General features: G+C 37.9%; 1 protein-coding gene across 2 annotated transcripts in view; it reads left to right on the forward strand.

Annotated features, from left to right (window-relative positions):
• The window catches only part of LOC144931684 (CUB and sushi domain-containing protein 3-like), a 454,944-nt gene that overhangs the window by 64,759 nt on the left and 366,379 nt on the right, over nucleotides 1-23,806 (forward strand). For both annotated transcript variants that reach the window (XM_078855833.1, XM_078855834.1), the window contains exon 3: nucleotides 17,328-17,440. In XM_078855833.1, the coding sequence (XP_078711959.1) occupies nucleotides 17,328-17,440 (113 nt within the window). The remainder of the gene's footprint in view (nucleotides 1-17,327; nucleotides 17,441-23,806) is intronic.

Raw genomic sequence — 23,806 nt, forward strand, 5'->3', positions numbered from 1 at the left:
CACTGCTGAGATCCTGGGTTTAATGGCCAATAACTGCACACAAATGTCATCATGTTAAATTTGGTTTTCATATCATTTGGAAAAATTCCAGCTCTAAAAATTGAAAATATCAGACTGCCATGTCCTGTAAAAATTTAAGCGAAGAATTGTCTGTAGCTGGACACGTGGGAGTGTTCTAAGAAATGTCTTTATAAACAGGTCCCTTAAATGTATGTATGGTGAGCTTCTTTCGCACCATACCATGCTTATCAGAGATGCAAATTGATCTTAGAGGTAGTATTTGAAATCACTTCCTTGGGCTTTTCTCTAACACACAGGGTGATGCACTGTTCTCTGAGAGTTGTAAAAGGATTCTCAATTTCATGACATGGACAGCGATGGCAACTTTGTATGAAAATCGGAGGAAAGCCAAGCAAATATTTAAATAGTTTTCTGTAAATATTTAGTTATTTTTATTATTATTTTAAACATGGCGTAAATATAAGGTGTTTTCATTTTTATTGATAGTACAGAATTGACAAAGCAGGATAATGGAATTAAATCTAGAAGGTATCGCTCGAGTACAAGTAACATAAATAATGTTATGAAGTTTGTTATGAGTAGATATTTATTTTGAATGTGTTGGACTTGCATAAGCAGAATACATTAATGTTTTGAAATTAAAACATTTACCAATGGAAAGTTAAATGAACAATGCAGCTCGCAGCATGATCTATTTTGTTAATTGTACAGATATCATATCTTAAAACACCTATAACAATTGGTGAATCTAGTTTAGTTAAATATACAAATTTTTATACACATACAGACAGTCTCCTTTGCCATTATCTAATAAAACATTTATATTGGTTTGAAACATTGGTTTGTATATCAGTCTTGCAGTAATAATTCATTTTAATGGGTGGTAAAATTTCTCATAAATGATGTAGACACAGTTGGAGAATGCCTCACAATTGTTTACAAGCTAACCTTCATACTGACCTTCATCTTAAGTGCATGGCTATAATAACCGGGAGACAATTTGATGGCCTTGGTGATGTAAACAAAGAATAAAACTACCCTAATTAAAACAAATTTTAATGATATGACAACAATATTAACGAATATGCTACCCATGATACATCACATCTGTACATTCCGTCAAGTTGCTGTATCATTTTGTGTGAATGGAAACACATTTCTAAAATTGTATGAGCACTGCAATGCATGACGGAACATTTCAGTGCTGTCAATCAACTATGGTACAAGAGAAGAAGAATTGTGAAGCAATGCTTAAAAACCACTTTGCAGACAACAACTGTTACCATGGTTGCATTGATATTTTACATTTTACAAAGTGTTGTCATTTGAGAGTTAACGACATGGATTATGTGCAGTGTCTGGCTGAAACATACCCCGTGTTTGCATGAGACACGGCACTTTGCCGTTTGGTCAGCTACGTAGCTTGCATATAGGAGACTAGTGCACAACACAGCCTTTTCACAATTAAATTACAATTTAATTCACTATTTTTGGACATTTTAGGAAATTGTGTTGAGCACTGTAGCTTTTAACAAATGGGTACCTGCGAGAAAATATATTGTGGGCTGGGATGGGCTGTGATCGCATTCATTGTCGCATGATAATATCTAATAGCTGTCTTCTTAGGGATATGTTTTGTTTATTAAGTAAATATATAAACATACTGTGTTAAAACACAGTTTCGAGCAATGTTATAGAAAAAAGTAAAAAAAAGACAAATAACCTAAGATAACATCAACCTTTGGAATAAATAAAATCAGAAAGCATTCACCTAAAAAATCGTTCACATTGTTGAATTTTGAGTATACTAACAATCTGTGTCATTATGATGATTGTTGCGATTTTATTTATAGTACATACAGCTTATTTCAAACGTAGTTTTTTTTTATTTAAAATAAATGCGTATTTTTCTAATAAACATGCTGTTTATAATGTGCACACTTACCATTCAATGGCCCCATCTAGCTATTTGTTATTTAACATATTTGCGTGTGCATGGTACAAAAATATATATTGCTGTAGCCATGAGGCTGTTGGGGTAAGTGCCGCACCTCACATTAGAGCGGTTGGCTATCATCGGTCTGAAATAAGTTCAACATACACTATATACTTACGTTAGAGAGCACCTATTAAGGCCAGAACGGTGCACAAGTAGGTGGTGCAGTTAACACCATTAGGGCCCACTTTCCCCTTCCCCCAGTGCTGATGTTCACATATGGTACCTGGACCCATTTAAGGCTGACTCAACCTTGGGGAGGCACAGGGCAAGTTCTGATACCCCTTGCCACTGATGTTTGCTGTATCCGGGAATCCAACTCAGATCACCAGGTTTGTAGTGGAGGATGCATAACAACTGTGCCAGCGTGCACACACACGCATACTCAAAATATCAATCAAAGAAAAACATGCTCAGCATTGGGTCTTGATTAAAGACTCAAGACCCAACCAAAGTGTTGACTGCTGCATATTTATCGCTCGTCAGCATTACTTAAATTGCCATATGTTTGCCTGATAGGCGTTGCTCCGAAAATGAATAAATAGTTATGTGGCAGGCTCAGCAATAACAGCAGAATAAAGTACATATATATTATGGGCATGCATCTGTAGAGAGGATATACTGAAGTATTTTTAGTGCACAGGGGTCGATGAAATTATTTAATTCATTATATTATCATCATCATAATCATTATTAGCAGCCATCCTTCCCAGTGATGCAACACATCAATCAATTTAGTTGCAGCATACAAACTGTTCTCATTGCTCCATCTGCTCAATGGACTTTGTTGGTGTGTTGTCTCCTTATGTTGCCTCCGAAACGTCGTGATTTAATTTATTTATTTGTTCTTGTGATGTGTGCTGCTCAAGCCTACTTTATTTTCTTAATATGCAAGCATGATATGTAAACATGTTTTTTGCTGTCTGGTATTTTCGTTTTTCTTTCTGGCTCTCAGCATACATCCAATAATGCACCTCTCCAGGTTTCGTTGTCCACATTTCAGCCTTAATTTCCTCAATTTTTGTCCCATTCTGGCTTCTGTAACTGCCAGAGGTATACATGCCCTCAAGTGTTTTCCAGTAGTCCCTCCGACTAAAAAAAACTTGTGCATGTATTTTGTTTTGATGATTTATCTTCAGCCTAACTTTGCAGACCTCTTTTACGACTGTCTTAGATCATTTGCTGAAGTTCATCAACTAAATCGCTTCTGAAACGTCAGACTTCATGTCAAACAACGTGCGGTAAAACTTTAAAAAACATCGGAGAGCGGTTGTCATTTTTTTAATAATATAATTATACTACCACGCTATACATTTTTTGCTATAGATGAAGACAATTACTCAATCCTATTGAGCCTTACGAAGCTCTGAATTTTCCACTACTTATTGTAACCTACTGTGGAATATGCTCAGTGGCACTATACAATTAATATGTGGACATTTATTCCTTCAAGTTGATCAAAATTACGTATATATCTGCTTCTTTTCATGTTTTATATTGTTTGTCACTTTTACTATACGTTTGACAATGTTCTACACTGTAGTAATTATTACCTATAACCGATAGTTAAACGTTTTATCTACGGCAGTGCCCACAAATACAATAGTGATATAATAATGTAACCACAATGATAATTATTATAATGGTAATAAGCAATAGAACAGAAAAAAGCAACAATACAAAAGAACAATAATAACATTAATATAACATGAATCACTTGTATTAATGTCATTTCCACGGTCAGCGAGATTATGCCTTACGCAGAGGGCATCGCTTTAATATTATTACTTCCTCGCTGTTTTCACTGCCTCGCGATTATGATATTAAACCAAACCTAACTAAAAAAATTATTTCCACAAATGTAAAAGTAAATAAATATATAAATACCCTTTAAAAACACGCTTATATATGGATGCTATCATCGTGTAACGTTTTGCACACTGGACTTTCAATCGAAAGGTCGCCAGTTTGATTCAATATATCGGTGCCGCAGCTGAAACAATTGCGCAAGTTTATTGACTAGCCAAGCTTATGTCTACCCAGCAGTACAATGGGTACATGATATAAATGTATTTTTCGATATATTCTCTTCACAAGGAATAAGGCTGGCGAGTTACTCTGCCATGCATCAGTTCCCATTTTTTTACGATGTCAACTCTTATTCACTTATATCAATGCGTTCATTTTCACTCTTTAATGGTAGGATCAACTTTGCAAAATACAATTGATGAAAGTAAATCGTATGCATGAATTCTTATTGGTTTAACCTTCCAAACTAATAATTGAACAGTGTCTAGAGTTTGAGACAACTATAATATACAACATGTTGTAGGGGGTATTTTGTTGCTGTTCAGCCAGCATTATCTCACATCCCATGTGATTCACGATCATTTAATGAGACTCCATGGCTCATAATGTTTTTGAATATTCATGAAATACATTTGGCAGGCTGTTTACATTTTGACTTTTGTTACAAGATTGTTCACACACAGAGCTTGTTTCCATAATTGATGCACTCTGTTCTGAAGGACAAAGCCATACCAGCATGTGGTATTTTTCACTGAATGTCCTAATAACTTAATAGAAACACTTCAATATTTGGCTATGGCAGTAAAGTCTGAGTGAAAAATCTATGTGCCAAAGTAATGAAATGGCTAAAAATTAGTTGTGTGATTGTTTTGTTATTCATTTGGAGCTTCAATATCATTAGCTCTCAGTTAAAGGAGATTTATAGCATATTTTAACACAGCTGTCAATGTAGTCTATAGCAAAACCACATATAGAAAGAATGTGGTGATGCATCGATTCATGCGTTGAATCGTGCTTTGAAGAATTAAAAAAAAACATATTATTTCAAAGCCTCTATAAGTCCTTACACAAATCTCGATACACTTATTACACCTTTAAATGCACTCCTCTGTGATATTTGAAACCATCGATTTCACAATATTCAATCAGGTGTTGAGAAGGAAGAAAGGAATCAGCCCATTTGAATAAGTGGAGTATCTTTAAATACATCATCCTGTATAACAATGCTTGATCAATATTAACAAGGGTTAAATGTTAATGCATTTGCACGTATATATGTATGTATGATTATACACAACTGCTATTATATACACATATCTAAAATACGCCAAGTGTCTGCTGAAACCAGCTGGTCTGTCAGCTACGTCGGGACAAATGAGTCTCAAGCACAACCACCATTGGAAACTGCTCATGGGTATTATTATGGTTATATCATTAAACAGCAGATGTCACATCTGGAACTTTTCAGAGAGTTAGAATTATATCAATATTCTCCTGCTTAGAATTTCATAGAAAATGCATTTGCAATAGATAGGTTCAAAGAAAATAACAAAAAAACTACGACGTTTCGATCGCAACACAAGCGTTCGTCATCTTCCTGATGATGACGAACGCTTGTGTTGCGATAGAAACGTCGTAGTGATGACGAACGCTTGCATTGCGATCGAAACGTCTGTAGTTTTTTTGTTATTTTTTGTTATTTTCTTTGAACCTATCTACGTGACTTGAATATGAATTCCTGCAGTCACAAAAGCTTTAAGTCTACATTTGCAATATTGATACATATTTATTACGTTTTATTTATTTCAGTCCTTATGCAATGTGTGGCACTTTTCAGCAAGTTAGCATTAAATAAATTACATCCAGCATACTTACATTTTCATACATAATATTTAAGCAACATTGAACTGTATGTGTGCAGTTTTATTCATTTATATTTTTTCCACTTCTAAACTTTCCCATTGTATCTTGAGGCAGAAGCAAGGGAGTTTAAACTTACATTGAAATCGCAGTTCACACCATGCCGGTCAAGTTAGTTGCTAAGCCATTTCTTAAGCTGGGGTGAATGGTGCTCGGTCTCAGCCAGCTCTTTATCCCTCCGACCTTCCAGCGTTAATCCTTGACCTCATTAAGGATCGCAGGGGGCATGCCATTATCGTGCCTTACCAGCAGAGGCAGCCTTGCCTCTCGGCAAACGCTGCTGCGAAAATGTCATAATTGCCATGCGGGGATAAATTAAATTGCAACTTTTTCCACTCTAAAACGATATTTTTTTCACCCTTCTACTTACTCCCTGAAGCAGTTTCAATGTCATCATTATAAGGATGTCTTTGTGGTGGAGTATCTCCTCATCTTTCCACCGTAAAAGTGATCTTTAAAATGTTGGTTGAAGGGAATCTGTCTCCAGCAAGCTTTCAGACGTGTTTTTAAATAAGGGTAATTTTCTCAAAATGTCCATAACACCAGCATACCTATTTGCCTACATTTTAAAACAATGCTCCAGGATATGTCAACTCTAATTTACTTATTGCTGCAAGTCATTACATGATGACAGTGTTTAATACAGTATATCCAAGGGAATGGCATACCTTGTCATCGATTCTTGTTGGAGGCCTTACGAAGCTGGCACTGTCCATACGTATACAATTATATTTTTTCAGGTAACATAAAGTGCTACCGTATTTGCACACAGTAAACATGAACGTCATCCATTTTAATGAACTATTCATCACACACTGGTGAGAAAATTCCATATTTCTGTTATTTTTCCCTTTTCTAGATATTCATTTGAATCCAAAATATTAATTACACAATAGTCTGCTTTTTAATGAGTAACTAATTAAATTGTAACCAACCACTGTAATTAAATATATACATACCAACAAATATGATAATTTACTAGATTATTTTAGTTAAATATGTGAAGATTACAATAAGACGATATAATGTATGGCAATTATATATTAATCAACTACCAATTTAAATGAATATATTAATGACTGGTATATTGCGTTGACCAAATACAGCAATCAATACATTTTAAATATTAAACAGCATCAAAGTTATAGTAGTTATTTCACAGTGTGTTAAAAATAAAAATAGCTCATATAACCTTTAGAGACTGCCGAGCCAACTGTTGTTAGCCAACACCCATGAAGGGTGACACGGCACAAAAGGGGTTGGGTGGCTAGCATAGTCCCTGACCATCTTTGTTTCCCCAAAAGCTGATAATTAAACATTGTACCCAGTACTAATCTTAAGGCTGAGCTGACCTTGAGGAGAACCACCACTGGTTCAGATATATGTGACCGATGTTGACTGTGACCGGGAATTGAACACAGATCGTGGGTTCAAAGCACAGTGTGCTTACGACTCCACTGGTACTCCTCATGTTCTCATATGAATAATGTGTGCATCCAAATCAAATACCAGTGCATAGTACAACGTTTAAGAGCACCTATTTAGGTAATGGCAGATGTATTTAAAAGAGTGGATAATTTAGCAATGAATGAGACCCTAGAATCAGTGAGATGGCATGACAAGGCGAGAGAACGAGCAGGCTGATGATCTATATGAGTATTATCTCTGTATCTCTCACACAGCGAGAGTTATTTTTTTTCACGAGTTTTCCTCTAGCATCCAAGAAAAAGACCCCAAAATAATTAGTAAAATGTCGCCAGCAGGACCTGTCTGAAAAGTCATTAGATTTTGTGAGGCTCTTCTGGGTAATGTGTAATTAAATTGTCAATAATATATCGCGTTTTGTCAAACCACTGTTGGATGATGACCTATCGGTCATGGGAGGTGTTTGAACGGAGACAAATGTCTACTTTGTGGTTTAAAAATGGCAAACATTGCGTGCTTTGTGGTTGCATACAAAAATCAGTAAATGACTCCACGTGGTTACTTTATATTCACATCACATGCCATGGACTAAATCAAAAATTTGAGTGAATTTAAAATGAAACTAAAATCTTGATTGCAAGCAAAATAGTTTGCTACAGCAGGAGTGAAATACCTGTCCATACAAGGGCTTTTGGAGTCAAATCATCCTATTTCTCCTTCAATATCTTTTATTTAACAATTTTTTGCCTTTTTTCAGAGGCGATCTGGCCACACATGATAGCTCATTGATGTTGCTTATCGTCATATGTGTACATTTATCGTCGTAGCAAATAACCTAAATGCATGTTTCTAAATGTGGAGGGCAAAACTGGAGGACCTGGAGAAAAATCCATGCAAACGCGGGGAGAACATGTGAACTACAAATACTGTATTCAAGCGTCAGGCTCGGGATTGAGCCCCCTGCGGACCAGGCAAGGGATATAACATCCCTCCACCAATATGGAAAATACCCCATTTGTAATAACTGTTTGTTTCAGTCTTAGTTTGTGCTCTAGGAAGTAAATTAAGGGATGGTCACGTAATCCCATAAATCCAAAAACAGCACAAATGCAATGAATTCGCTCCAGGCTGTTTTTACCTGGCAATCAGGCAAGCAAACACTGGAATTAGTTTTGGTTACTAGGCAAGTGGCCTGATGATGGTGAACTGTGCTCACACGTCACTACACTATTCATTAGCAAGTAATTCCGCACACCACACATTTGATTTGTGCTATTGGCTTTACATGTGTTTCAATTGCATAAATGACCTTCAACAAACCATGTACATTTGCCCTATTGACCTCTTGCTACGTCTGACCGTGCAACGCAACGGCACCCATGGGTTTCCTGAGTGTGAAAAATGCAACAGTTATTTATAGATCCAGAACTCGCCACCAGAGCTGAAAAAAACTGCAGCAATTCTGCCTTGGCTAATTTTTACACATTTCAGTTTATATAATAAAAAAAATGCACCAGTAATTTTTGCATTTTCATTGCAAAATAGCTATATGTGTAGTAAAGGTAAAAAGTATGCAGCCCTGCAATTGCTTGCTCATACCACTGCTGGCTGGCTGAATGGCAAACACAGCTTGAGGGTAGTTGGCCTACTCTTTTATACTGGACCTATGTGATATTGTAAAACCAAAAAATGGGACCATTATATTACTTATTTTAATTATCATTTCGAAATTTGGAATTTTAGGTGGACCGTGACACCAGCACACAACAATCTTCTATTTTAAAACAATATATATCGCACTGGTTCTTTATTATTGATGTTCCTATGGTTGCAAGCCCCAAATCGACCACCACTCAACAAGAGATCGCTCCTCCACTGCCACCCACATGTTCTTTGTGCTTCTGTCCTATGGCTGCATTGGTTAACCGTCCCTCTCTGCTCACGTCCAAGTTTCAGAACTGCCTCTGTCCTGTGCTCCAATGAGCATGGTTTTACACCTTCGATTAGCACAGATGGCTACATACGGTGCGAAAGAAGTTCAACATACATACGTATGTACATAATGTACCTAGTACACTCCTCTCCATAACTTCTCCATTACATGTTTAGTGTAGTACAAATCGGAGACAAGTTAGTTGCAGGAGGCACCTTCTTTTATTGTAACATCTTTCCGGCCATTCACACAAAGGATTGCCTCCTCTCTCGCTCAAGTTGCCGTACAGCCTGGCCTAGACACAACCCTAACCGCACTGCACCGACGGCGTCGACCGAAACAGCCAACAATTATCCGGCCGCGCAATTATCGTGTGAAGGCTGTAGCGACGAAGGCAGTGAAGATGACAGCGTCGGCGAAATGAGTCCACTCCCAGAACCGGCAGCCTGGAGCTCTCGCTCTCTGGTGCTTTAATTTTCTCCGGCGTGGTCAGGGCGGAGCCAGGCCATGACGGACCCACTAGCGAGTTCCAGGGGCTTCCCAATGAGGTCTTCCGTGACCCTTGCCCCAGTTCCTCCACCCTGCCGGCACACCCGTGTATATGCTCAACGACGTGTGCGCTAACTGTCCACCACAGTTGCCGCTACTGGACAGCAGTCGGCGCTATATCACTACACATGTGTAGGGACAGTGTGGAAAGAGAGAGACAGTGCGTGGGTGGAGACAATGAGGGGAAAGGGAACGTGCGTGGCCAAATGGTCACGAGCGATAATTACAGGAGGGAACCATGGGGGTATGTTCGGGATTGGTTGAGACAGTTCGGGAAAGATGTGCGTGGCCAGGGGCGGGGCGAGGCCACGCCGGGGGGAATATAAGGCGCAGGGAGCTTGCGGCTGCTCTGGGATTGGGATGGACTGTCTCCACGCCGCCGTCATCTTCGGGCCGTCGCTGTCTCCGTGTCGTCACTGTCTCCATGCGGTCGTTGCTTGCGTGCTGTACTAGCCCTGTGTTGTGATCAAAACTTCGTAGTTTAGATTTTTTGTTTTCTATTTACGTGACTTTACCGAAAGAACCAAGAATAAGAATTCCTGCAGTCACGAAAGTTTTAAGTCTAAATTCAATTTATTAATTTTCATTAAAGCACACTGATTTAATTATATTTCAATTTTTTGCCACTTTATTCAAAATATATTTGTCATACAAATTTTTTTAATTTAGGCAAATAGCAAAATATCAAGCCATTTTTATCTTATACAATAATTTAATGAAAATTATAATTCAACTGATTCCAAAGGGTTTGCCTTAGTATATAATATGAAAACAAATTGCATATATTATGTACGAGGGGGTGGGTGACAGCACCACGCCTGGCCGCCTTTGTCCCCCCAGTGACGATGTTCACACAGCAGACCAGTTACTCGTTTGAGTCGACCTAGGGGAGGCCCAGGACCGGTTAAAATAATCGTCACCGTTGATGGCCGTGAGCGGGAATCGAATTTGGATTGCCGGGTTCGTAGCGCAGCGCGCTAACCACTACACTACAATGCGTTACGCTTCCACATGCGCGGGTCACATGACAGATTTGATGTCAGCTCACTTGCCGTGCAAAAATATATGCCTTATTGAGCTCCCCCCCCCCCCCCCCCCAAAAGTGTATTTTTCTAATTTTTGCATGGTGTAGAGTCCGGATACTACCCACATGGCAAATTTCAAGTTTGTTGCATGTCGGGAAATACGCTAAACATTTTGAACAGACACACATAATCACAACTTTGCCTTTTATATATATGGAGATGTTAAACTTATTTTGTGCCATACGTAGCCAACCATACTTATTGGAGGTGTTTGGTTTTCATGGGGTCTTTTCTTCACATAATGTATGTGATTACTACATTCTTAATTTAGTTCATATATAATGCTTGTATAATAATTAAATTTACTTAAGACATAATTTATTTATTCTACATTAACTATTTTTTTCCTTCAATGCAGATTATCCTTCAGAAGGGACACTTTAAATTATTCATGAAAACTTGAATAAACATTTAGATAATTATGAACCTGGGAAGCGTATTCGGTGAAGTCTCATTAGCAATTTTACAGGATGTTGAGAATTGGATTAAACTGACCGTATCTTAATAACACCTAGATCCATAAAATGTGCGTGGAAATAAATTCGGCCCATCATACAGTTTATACCTTAATCCCCCGTATTATATAAAAAGGACATGTATCGTTTGGATGTACGGATACAGTCTCCAAGGATGTGTACATTTACAAATTTTTGCTTTGCTTGTTGAGGGGGCGTTTGGTATGCATGATTTATTATTCTCTACTGTGAAAATTGTTAGTGCGGTGCAAATTATACACAGCCTCTCTGTAAACAATGACTTGAATAATAAACTGCTCATTGTTTAAACAGGAAGCATCACTATAACATGGATATTTATTGAGATATTTTCGTGTAATACCTCATCTATGTTAATTTACGATGTTTAGGAATATCTTATGTCTCCATCAATCTGTTAAATCTAAGTACCTTTAAAAACGTACGTGTTTAGAATAAGTAATTTATGTTATTGAATATCTCCTGGGAAACACAAATATGCAGTTTTAAATATTTTAAGTGTTAATATTTAGTTCACAACGTAACGAATGTTGGTTCTAAACAGCAAAGGGATATTCAGGTTATTTTGTTGATATGAATCCCACTGATTTACAATGACCCTTTCACTTTTTCTCAACAGGTGATTGTATATTGTGAAAGAGATGGCTCCGTATTTTACAGATGAAATAAATAAACTGCATTTTGATTAACACGTAGGTTTTCGCGACCAATATTATTCATAATAAACGTTTTTGGGTTAGATCGCGCTATTTATAAATGTTTTGTAACCCTCCACCACCCGACACTGCCAAACAGTAAAAAATGTGTCACGTTTGCAAAAGGCAAATAGTTCACTCATCAAATTGCCTGATGATGCTGGATGTAATTACCAGCGAAACGTCGTACTAAAAAATTGTAAATGATGTTAAATGACTCTTCAACACACCGGTGGGCTAAAGTACTGAACTATTTGTATTTGTAAACGTGACGCATTTTTTACTGTTTGGCAGTGTCGGGTGGTGGAGGGTTGCAACACATTTATAAATAACGCGATCTAACCCAAAAACGTTTATTATGCATTGAGATTGGCAAGGACACATTTGGAGGCTTTGGATAGAAAGTAGTTATTTCTAGAATTTCTCCCCATTATTTTCGTGGGGTATCTAAATATGATTCACCCTGTAGATATCATGCTGCGTGCTCTATATTCGCAAGCATGCAGTTACTCGGACTTCCACACTATATTAGAAATACATCTATCATATTGCAAAGTGACTTAGAAATCTGTGAGAAATGCAGATTCATTAACTATGGTAACTTCTTATTGTTCATGAGCTGTGCCTAACTGCAAATCCATGAGTTGTGGTTAATTGGTAATTGAGATGTGATGACCGGATTTTGGTTCTGCAGTTTGAAGACACCCCTAAACTTGTACCCGGTGACAATAGAATTATACAAGTCTGGTCTCACACATGCACACAGTAGATTGTAGAATGCCACCCCTAACTTTTGTTTTGAAAAACAGGAACAAAAGTGTGTTTTATAATCTGGAAAATATGGCAATAGTCAACTATTGTATGCCTTCGGATAAATCGATTTTTATAGACTAGTGTTTATTTTTTTTTGGAAAGAATAACTGTAGTTGTCTAATTGTACCGCCGAAATGTAACTTTATATCAACACATTAAAAGCATAAAGATTATCTGTATATATTTAAATATATATAAAATATATACATTTTCTATGTAAAATTAGGGCTTAATTTCTCACGTAATATTTTCCAGGGCACTGGTAGACTGGGTTAGACACATCACTCGTAACAACAGCCATAGCAAGCCGGAGCTCTCCTGGATGTGGCGTGCTGGGTGTGGACGTATTTTTTGGCTCACTGACCCAGACAGACCCTGCTGAAAATAAGCCCCGATTATAAATATACATATTAATAGGATATTAAGCTACACACTGTAATTTGTGTGTGTTGAAAGGAAATCATATATTTGAGATAATCCATTTTAGTATTTAGTGAACTCAATTAACATGTATTATGCTTATGTTTACTGTCGAATAAATTTCAAAAAACATTAACGCCTTTACAATGAGCTAACCTGTTATTCTAACAATGTACACTGTTGTACCCGACACCTAATTTTCCTTATTGTGCACATTTCTATACTGCAATTAAATAGTATTAAAGTTATCAAAACTCACTTTAAATCCAGCTGTACTCTACTAATCTACTGTTGAACATTTAATGTAATTTGTTATTGAAAGTTTATCCATGTATATAACATTGTGGATTTTCCATTGCCTATGAACAAATCAACCAGGCTGTGTCCGATCTCGTCCGATCTCAGAAGCTAAGCAAGATTGAGCCTGGATAGTCCCTGGATAGTGCTTGGATGGGTGACCACTATACACAAACACAGGTGTTGTAGGCTTCTGCAGATGGCAGTGGAACAAAATCCATTGTTCTACTGCACAATTGGACCATGCCTAATGATGTCCGCCTTCACCAACCTGCCAGCGTGCTGAAGTATGGTCAATAACCCCCATGATCCATATGACATAAGGAGGCCCTCATCCAGCAGTGGATTGACAGACGGGCTGGGCTGTACGTGTACACGTTATAACAACCGTGCCCACCGTTTGCAAGTAAAGTGTTTCAATACTGCCTTTCCTTGCACCTAGTAAAACTAAGTGGCATACATACGTACATGTACACCCACACTGTGGATATGTATCAAGATTATCCTCAACATATATCTTCCTAGTAGTTCAGTACTATCTACTGTTTGTAACCTGAATGATGCTAGCTATAGTTTAAATAATTAAAAATTAAATACATTCATGAATAGCATTGCCCTAAAAGTGAAAACGCAAATAACATGCAATATTTCTGGCAATGGTTCTTCGTAGCAGAGAGTTTTGATAAAATAACTCCTAGGAATAACAACAGCGTGAGATGCCGTTATCTAGAAGTGGATAGAAAAATTAAGAATGACCCTGCCACAATGTCACCTATCATATCTATTTTCCTTTTTAGGGCAGTGTTATTGACAAATGTTGGTATTTTTTGTAAATGTGCATGCACACTCTGTGAATGTAGTATCACATAAACATGTTGGAGGTATGGTTATATTTTTAAATCCTTTATATTAAGTTCGCTTGCTTGCTTGCGTGCTTGCTTGCGTGCTTGCTTGCTTACGACCGTGCAAATCTTTCAGTCGTTTTTTAACCCACTTCCCGTGATCCAATCGAGCTGACATTTTCCACACAGACTCGTTGTGCGAGACAATTAATGTTCGTGAAAAAAAATTCCCAATATTTTACACTTTTTAGGCAAAAAAAAAATTATTTTACATATATTCAAATAGAACGCACAGCGTAAGAGCCCAGAGCGTAACCCCTCCACAGGCCGTGGCGGAGTAGCGCAGTTGGTAGCGCCCTCGCTTCCCATGCCAAAGGTCGCGGGATCGATCCCCGCGTCCTCCACAGGCGAATATATTTTTAAATCCTTTATATTAAGTTCACTGCCACGCATATAAAGGATTTATAGTGAAAAACTTCGTTTTTACGGGTTATACTTATTACAGGGTCCTGTTTATTTGTCATACTTAGCCAAAGTTGCCAGTTCAATGTTTATCTCACCTCCATTTTTTTGCATTTGGCTCATAAGGTCAAATGTGGTCATGTTCAAGTTCACGATGACAATGTATTCTCACTCACAATCAAACATTTCTATTTCCATTGTAGGAATATGCTCTCAGTTATATACTGTAATACAAAATACGAAATTCGTAAACATGGAATATTGGAAGTTGGCTGTTTTTATATATGTATTTCAAAGACACCCACCATATCAATATTATAATCATGAATGCTATATATATATAAAAACATGGCCGTAGTGTTTTTTTGTGTGAAATAGTATTCAAATTACTTGTGGCTGTGCATATTTGTTGTAGAATACAGATGCAATTGAAAGTGTGTTTCTCATCCGAAAGTTTGAAAAGTTCTCATCAGAATTAAAATGAATTTGTCAAGCTGGAATTATGCACGTATTTTCATATCTTTATTATGATTGCTTAGCTGCTACCACAGTTCTGGGCTGATATGTTAAAATGTAATTGCATTTTTGTTCATTCTTGTGAACATCCAATTGTGGACTTTAGGGCATATCAAACATTAGGGAAATTTCATATTAAGATATAACTAATCATATTATGACTTCTTATACCACTACTTAATTGGTTAACTGGGTCGGAAAATCCAAGTACAATGCATTTGTAATACCTATTATTTTAAATTGGTCGGTGCATGCAGTCATCTTATACAGTAACATCCATCTCTGAATCCAGCAAAGTTTAGATATAATTTTGTTTCCGTTCACTACAGCATTTTAAAGATGCATTATTTGTCAATTTAAGTACGACCAGATTTATCACATTTTAAAATTATTACAGGAAATTATTGCATCATAGCAGGCTACTTGCTTACAATATGCAATAGTGTGCAGATCTGTAGAGTGTATATGAATCCCCAACTCGATATATGGAAAATCCCAATATTTTCACAGTGAACTTTTGTACCCTTGCCTTTCCTTCTGTTATCTCCCTTCTCTATCCAAACACCTTTCTAATCCTCTCGCTCTCAGTTTACCCAAACCACCGTAAACATCTTTCCCACAACACTTTACACTTGTAACCACAAATCCAACTTTTCCCAGCACCTTTTTTTCCACTTTATATGTATGAGGCGATAGTTGAATTCGTCCCAAACGCCGCTCAAAGTGTCTTCTTCCACTGAAGTCACCGCTGCTGTGATTCTGTTTTTGACGTCATCCAGATTAGTCGCTAATGGTGGCACAATAACACGGTCTTTGACGTATCTCCACAAGAAAAAGTCGCAGGGTGTGATGTCTGGGGAATTTGGGGGCCAAGAGTGTAGCGCCAAGTCTTGGGGTCCCGTGCGACCCATCCAACGTTGAGGCAGTGTGTCTTGCGAACGACTGAGGCTAGGGGCTGTTTGTGCGCTGGGAGAGGCATCTAGCGGTAATCATGTGAAACTCTATGCCCCGCCCTCTCTATGCCCCGCCCTCTCTATGCCCCGCCCTCTCAAGTGGTAAGAGGTTCATTCATGGTCGGTTCGTGGTTGCAGAGATATAGCGATTTCAAATCGGGTCCTTGATTAATGAACACCCTGTATAATTGCAGCAATTAAAGCAATATGGTAATATTTTACCTGGTTTAAAAGTGACTGAACGTTTGTCTCTCTTATAAAAGGAATAGCTATTTAGAAAAACAAATATATATTGTTTCTATATATTCTTAAGAAAACTATATTCTGAAAGAGAGAACACAATCACTTTCAAAGGTTATTCACCACATACATGCTGAACTTTGTTTAAGTGTGATATGTTAAGTAATATAATCACAATCATGCACAACTTAATCATTCATGACCATCAAGGCAAACACTGGCTTGTGTGAGTGTAACGGATTAATGAAGTTTATTCACAAAATGTGATGAACTTTCTGTGCTTTACACGTGGTTATGTTTATGATATATAGCAGTAATTATTTTCACACGCCATTGTCGGCAGAATGACCTCCACTGGAGTGAGCTATGCATGTATGTTGAACTTCTTTCACACTGTAAGTAGCCATCCGTGGAAATCGGAGGTGCGGTGAACGACAACTATTTTATAGCTCCAGTAGTTTCCTAATTTCGTAAGGAAGAGTGTTCTAGACGGCCGCAGAAGCGCATCTGAAAGCTCACTATGCACTGACCATCTTTGGAGAGCTACTCAAGGGAGTATTTTACTCTTTAGCAATGGTCAAGCTGCTCGGAAAAGGTGGAAGAACCCACACTTTACCCCACCATATTCAGCCTACTGATAGCCTGTTTAGTATCCATTTATACTGCTGGGTAGACAGAGACAAGGGGATTCAAGACACTTGCCAATCGCTTCCACTGCAGGATGATTGAACCGGTGACCACTGGTTTTCAAATCCAGTCTGATAACCATTACGCCATTGCAGAATCCCTCATGATTTTGAAATCTGCGATAATGTCCTTTTTTTTTACAATGAAAAATATATCTCCTACCTCAACAGATTAACAGGGTTCTTGGAGCCACCCCCGATCACAAGCTCAGGACCTCAGCTCAGCCTGCATCTCTCCAGTGACTTTGCCGTCAGTGCCCAGGGATTCAAGCTGCTGTATGAAGGTGAGTGTTGTGCTGCTACTTAGCAGCAGGGTGCACAGCCACACAGCATTAACCCCGTGCCGCATATCCCTGGCAATAGACTCAGCTGCTCAACGTCTCCCAAGGTTGCTGCCGCATCCATTTTCAAGATATCAACTTTCCCGATGTGATATCAAATTTCACAATGATGACTATCACAAAATCAGCTTCCCCTGTATTTCAATTGTTTTTATATTTAAATGTATGTCACTAATACTTCCAATACAAATAGAGATTGCTTGTGAAACAGGTGTGTTGGATTTCTCGGATGAAGTGTTCACTCAGAGTTAGCATTCATGTACAAGATCAGTCTCTGCTGATTGTGTTTAGCCCTCGCCTACTGCCCTGCAGCTCGACTACACTGGGACACGCCCATCAACAGCAGTGTTGCCCAGACTGTGGAGAGACGAGCCAGGTGGTGGAATGTGGTGTGAGAACGACGAGAAATTAGTTTTTTTTACATTTTGCAACCTCGTGAGTTTATGAATACAATTTGCCAGCCACTTGAGCTCCATTTTCGGATCAACTTCTGGTCATTCACAGGTAGGTCATTCATGAGAAGCGCGACAGAACACAATGAAAAGCATTACGATTACCCTGCCCTTTAAGGCTGGTATTGCAGTAGCAAAAACTGCTACACTTCAACGTCTTTCTACTGCAATTTACTCGACTTAAGCCTGCCATTAAGCTTCTAATCATGGAAACTTTGGAGTCTATAATGCCGATAATGTACATCCCGCTGAAAATGGAATGAGGTATTAAACATTATTCTCTTCAAAAAGGGCAATACAATTAACTTGAAGAATTTGATTTATTTTGCCATGTTTTAGACCACAAACACACAAGTATTTTTAGAAAAGTTTTAATATCACACTTTGCATTGTATACGAGCATGCATTTCCATTTCTTTATTCAAACGGGAATGTTACAAAAAATGTAATCCTCCAGCTTAAACTTTAAACACCAATATGTATAGATAATGGGATTCAGCTATCCATGGAGCCATAAACTGAGCACAGCATGAAATTGAGAGAAATTTTGCTTGCACAATCTGTGCATATAATAGTTGTAAACATATGTGCAGTGGTTGAATAATAAAAAATGCAACCAGAAAAAACCAAAACTGTAGTTTAAATGTTATATTCCCTATCACATGAATTCGAGTTACAGAATTATTACAGCAAATATTATGTATATATATCATTTTGAGCAATCCTACATACAAGTGGTGGAATGCGTAGAACTGTTTATTTTATTAGTGTTATCAAATCTTAAGACCTGGGATGAATACAGTGTAATGGTAAAATACATGAACAAGGAAAAACCTAATCATATATGAACTTAAAATTAATGAAGATAAACAATTAAGGTGCAAAGTCAAATAACGTGCCAAACAACAGATATATGTTAACAGTTGTGATACATCAAATTTATTTTTCAATACAACCAATGACAATGCCTTTATGTCATCATATTTTCTGCCTCTAAGCATCTGCTGTGATTCTTATGATGGTTATTCACATATTTATTTTGGGTGGGGCGGGGGGGGGGGTATTTCCAAACTAACAAGTCACAATATTTACATGCATCGCTTAGTTTGAATGACACTTTGAGGGCATAACCAGCAGTTGAACATTTGTATGCATTGTGCGCGTCTTTCAAGTTTGTGTGGCTGGCTTGGTAGATAGGTGGGGGAGGGGTGTACCTGAACGTGTTTTTTTGCTGTTTACAGCATGAATCCATATATTGCATCTGTGCACCGAAATTTCGGCTGAACTACGCTCACCGATTTGTACAAAACACTCAGACCAATGCCCTTTGAACGCATGTATGCCCCTCTGCTCAAGTCTGGGTTTGGATTCTTTGACTTACCCTGTAGATGTGTTTGTATTGTACTTGTATACAACTGCTAGATGTTTGGAATTGACCAGTTAGCAAAATGTAGGTCCACTTCGTTTATACAATGCATGTATATAAATATTAATAATCGACGTGATTACGTGAAGTGAACCATTAAAATAATTGATTTCGTATGGAACATAATGATTTTTGAAATGTTTACATGAGGATTTTAGTTTGCTTTTTTTTTCTGTGACAATCCACTGCAACAGGGGCACTGGATTAGAATGTGCGGTGTTAAAAGCGAGAGATCTGCTGGGTCTCAAACTGAAAATCACCAATAGTTTGCCTTCCAAAAATGTTTACTGACCAATATTTATATTAGCCACGGGAGGAAATTATCCACTCTCGGTTCTGGAATTACAATTACCACTGCTCATACAATTGTACCCTGCCATTACTCATTTGTCATACATTTGCAAAGTGCAATAGAAAACAATGTTGACTTTCACAAAGACCTTGTAATGTGTTTTTTTAATACATAATATCTTGTATTACACATTTCAGTGTTCAAATTCTGTAACAGATGCTTCGGCAAAATTATGGTCTTTATGGCTTCTCCCCCATGATAATGTAATTAGTAATTATACTCACGATGCATCGTATACGTATTTCACATTCACATACGGCTAATGCAGTATTGTATGACTAAAAAAATTTACTTTAATACAAATTTATGCCACACGCAATCAATATAATTTCATCATCATCAGCCTTGGTCAATCCACTGCTGGATGAAGGCCTCCAGAAGTCGTGATCTTGCTATGCAATTATCCACTTCGCACCTGCACACCGGCCAATTTCATCGCTCCATCTCCTCTCGTATGCATGCCATTACGATATAAATGGTACATGTAAAAAAATAGGATGGCAATGGTAGTATATACTGAGTTTAAAAATACACGCAAATGCATTACTGCTGCTGTATTTAGTCAATGTAGAATAAATCATCGTTATGTCACTCATCACCAGCCTGGAAAGAGAGAAAGCATGACTTCATGCCGAACTTAAAGACAGTCTTATTGCTGTAATGCTCCATTGAAATGGCCGAACTCGTTCGAATGACGACCACCCAAGTGTGAGAATGGAGAGCCATGTCAGTAAGTACGTGGCCTCCTGCTGCTAGCTTAACTTAGTGGAGCATGATACCCATCTGCCTTGGGCTGACATGATCTAGGGGGGATTTGTTTTGTTATTGGACTGTTTTCAAATAGAAATCAGAATTTTCCAAAGGAATAGCACAAATTTGGTATTGAATTTTATCACACTTTATAGACTGTCAAAATTAACGTGTTGTTAAACTATTGATAGCATCTTCATCGTGACAAGCCTTGGGCAATACACTGCTGAATGAAGGTCCTCCCAAGGCAGCTGCCAACTTTCACAATCCTGCGATCTCTCGCATTCAACTAACACATGTACATTGACCAATTTCATCACGCCATCTCCTTCCTGGACGTGTTCCACTGTCTTCTTCATCAGAGGAGTATAATATTGCTGTATCGAGGAGGTCTGGGAGCCCTATGGTCTGAGGAGCTATCGTGAATAGGGGTACCTATACCAGCTCGGTACCCAGCGAGAGACAAGACAAACTGTGTCCTTCCCCAGCCCGCATTGACCCCACATTGTTATAAGATCATGTATTAATTATTATACGTACATAATTCAAAACAATGTATAGGCCAGTTGATGATATATTCTCCATACCATCTGAACATATATAAATAAATCACGTATTCTTATGCCTCGAGTCTAGAGAATTCCTTTCGGTAATACAATGGTCTCCTACTACATATCTTAGATCCTCAAGAGATGTATTCGACATAGTTAGAGAGTATGAATTTCAAATTCATTTGTGTGTTGTAAATATACAAATGCATTTTAGGTGGTTCATCTCCACATTATGCCTAAAATATTGAAATAATATAAATACGTAAAAATTAACTCATATTTATATACACCAACATATTATTATATTTTAATGGGAACTGTTTTCTAGACATGATTTAAACTGGTTTGGAAAAGGATGTTCACTCATTTCAAGAGTCAGGTTATTTGTGGGTTCCACTGTATGAGATGTGATGCTCTTCATAGTTGGAAAGGTTATCATTTAAATCCCTAGCAGTAGAAGTGTTCTGCATGTATCCATTTTTATTATTAAATTATATTATGGATGCCATGCTCATGCTCTTCATGTTCATGGTCTACATTATGCTGGCTTATGGGTTTTCTACAACAAAAAACTACGTTTTAATGATTTGCTAAATCTTAATTGCTGAGCCAACAGAATTTTACTTTTTTCCCTTATGTCAGTTCTTTGTCCTAGCTCTATGAGAAGATGAATCGAGCATGGGTTATCTTCATGCACTTGCTACTAATTGTTTTACTACAATTGTGACAAGTTCAGCTCGTAAACATATGCATGCGATCATAGGGTGGTCATGAATTGTCTCCAATTAAGCGTTTTTCCTGGCATGTTCCTGATGATATAGCTCTTTCAAACTAGCAGGATTTTTTCAGAAGGCTGGTCGGAATGAGATTAAAAATACCATTACACATTCATGCATCGTGAAGGACTCAATTCCGCCCTTATTTCATGGGATGTGCCATCTTGTGCTAAGGCCATTTGCTCAATGGGTGGAACATTTTTCAAGAACATGAGCTTATAATACTGCACCTGCACCCAATACCCGTATGTTGGATTCGAAGAATGAATAATGCCATCATATTTCTCCCAGCCACAAATGAAAATACACTAAAGTGTGCAATAAATAAACAGAATTATTTTCACCATTTGCAAATAAAATATAATGAATAGCAGGGGAAGAAATAAATAAAACTTTAGATTTTTTTTTGTTAATTAAAAGGGAGCTACCCACTCGTGTTAAGGGTGGTCATGCCATGTTGAATTACAGGTATCCCTCGATAAACTAAATTTCGTAAATCGGAATGGCTTTTCCCATGAATAAAAAAAATAGGGATGCGTTTTGTATAGTCGTTCCAACTACATTCATAACCTAAATATATACATCGACATCACTTTTCACAATACAATAATGTTAATACAAATATATAAATATTCTAACTATTGAATAATATATAATTTAAAACAAAAGTAAGTATCATTTTTAGGGAACTCACCAAAAGATATGCACGTTGGAATGACTGGAAATGTGATATGGAGGCGTTACTGTTGAACTGGAGGGACACCGTGACCCTTTCTCAGATGGATGACGCAGCCTCCCAGGAGATTTTTGTTGTTGATCTCATGGCGTGTGCCATGTAAAAGTTAATTCATGCGAATTTTAAATATCGTTAGTTGAAAAGTGTCCATAATTTGCCAATTGCTTTAATGTGAAATGTCACAAACAGTACGTTCATAAATGAAAGGTTACCTGAATTTGTTTTAAGTGTTTGGTAATATCTTTAGGCAATTGGGACTCTCTATCCTAGTCAAGCATTTAACACGGGTTAATGTATTAATTCATGTAAATAATCTTCAAAACACATTTTTATGTATGTGTGTATGTTGAACTTAATTCACACCGTACGTAGACAACCGTGCTAATTGGCCAAAAAAACCCGAGACCGTCTCGAATAACGGTTATATGTTTTAAAGTGAGCACACAACTAAGAGACAACAGTTAGCTCATGAACCCAGTAGACAAACCCAACAACATGCCTCGCGTCTACGACCCGTGCGCACACTCACACACTCACACCGCTGCATGCCTCCTCCGCCTGAGCCACCACGCCACTACGTTCGGTCGTCCAACCGTTACCCTGCATTGCAGCTCACGGTAGGGGGCCGTTCATAAATGATGTCACGCACCTAGGGGGGAGGGGGGGCGTCAGACATTTGTGACGATGTGTGACGAGGGGGGGGATTTAGAAATTTGACGTCACATCAAAATGCGCAACTTTAAATAAATATAGACAAGTTCTACTTGATTAAATATACTTTTAAATAAATGTTTTTTCCTACAACATCAGAGTGCAGCGCCGCATTAAATACGCACTACCATGACAATAGTTTAAACCGATTTGAAGCATGTTTTATTTGGGGGGGCAGAGCTTTGTAACGTCATATTTGAGGGGGGGTTTGACTTTTTGTGACGCCGTGTGACTAGGGGGTGGGGGGGGGTCAAAAATCGTCCAATATCGCGTGACGTCATTTATGGACGGCCCATAGGACTCTCTGCAGCAGCGCGACTCACAACCTCCTTTCCATACCAAGGACCAAAAACGTTACTGCCAGCCATCGTTTCTCCGTGGCACCTTCTTCCGTCTGGAACGCTGTCATCCCACTGCAAATTCGCAGCACCGTTCAATATACGTGGACTTTTAAGAGACATGTAAAGGCCCCTGTCATTTTGGTGTGAAATATCGTGCATGTTACAATTTTTTTTTTACTATGATCATATACTATCCCATGGCCACTCCACATTT

The sequence above is a fragment of the Lampetra fluviatilis genome, chromosome 4, assembly GCF_964198595.1.
Source record: "Lampetra fluviatilis chromosome 4, kcLamFluv1.1, whole genome shotgun sequence".
In the NCBI taxonomy this organism is placed as follows: domain Eukaryota; kingdom Metazoa; phylum Chordata; class Hyperoartia; order Petromyzontiformes; family Petromyzontidae; genus Lampetra; species Lampetra fluviatilis.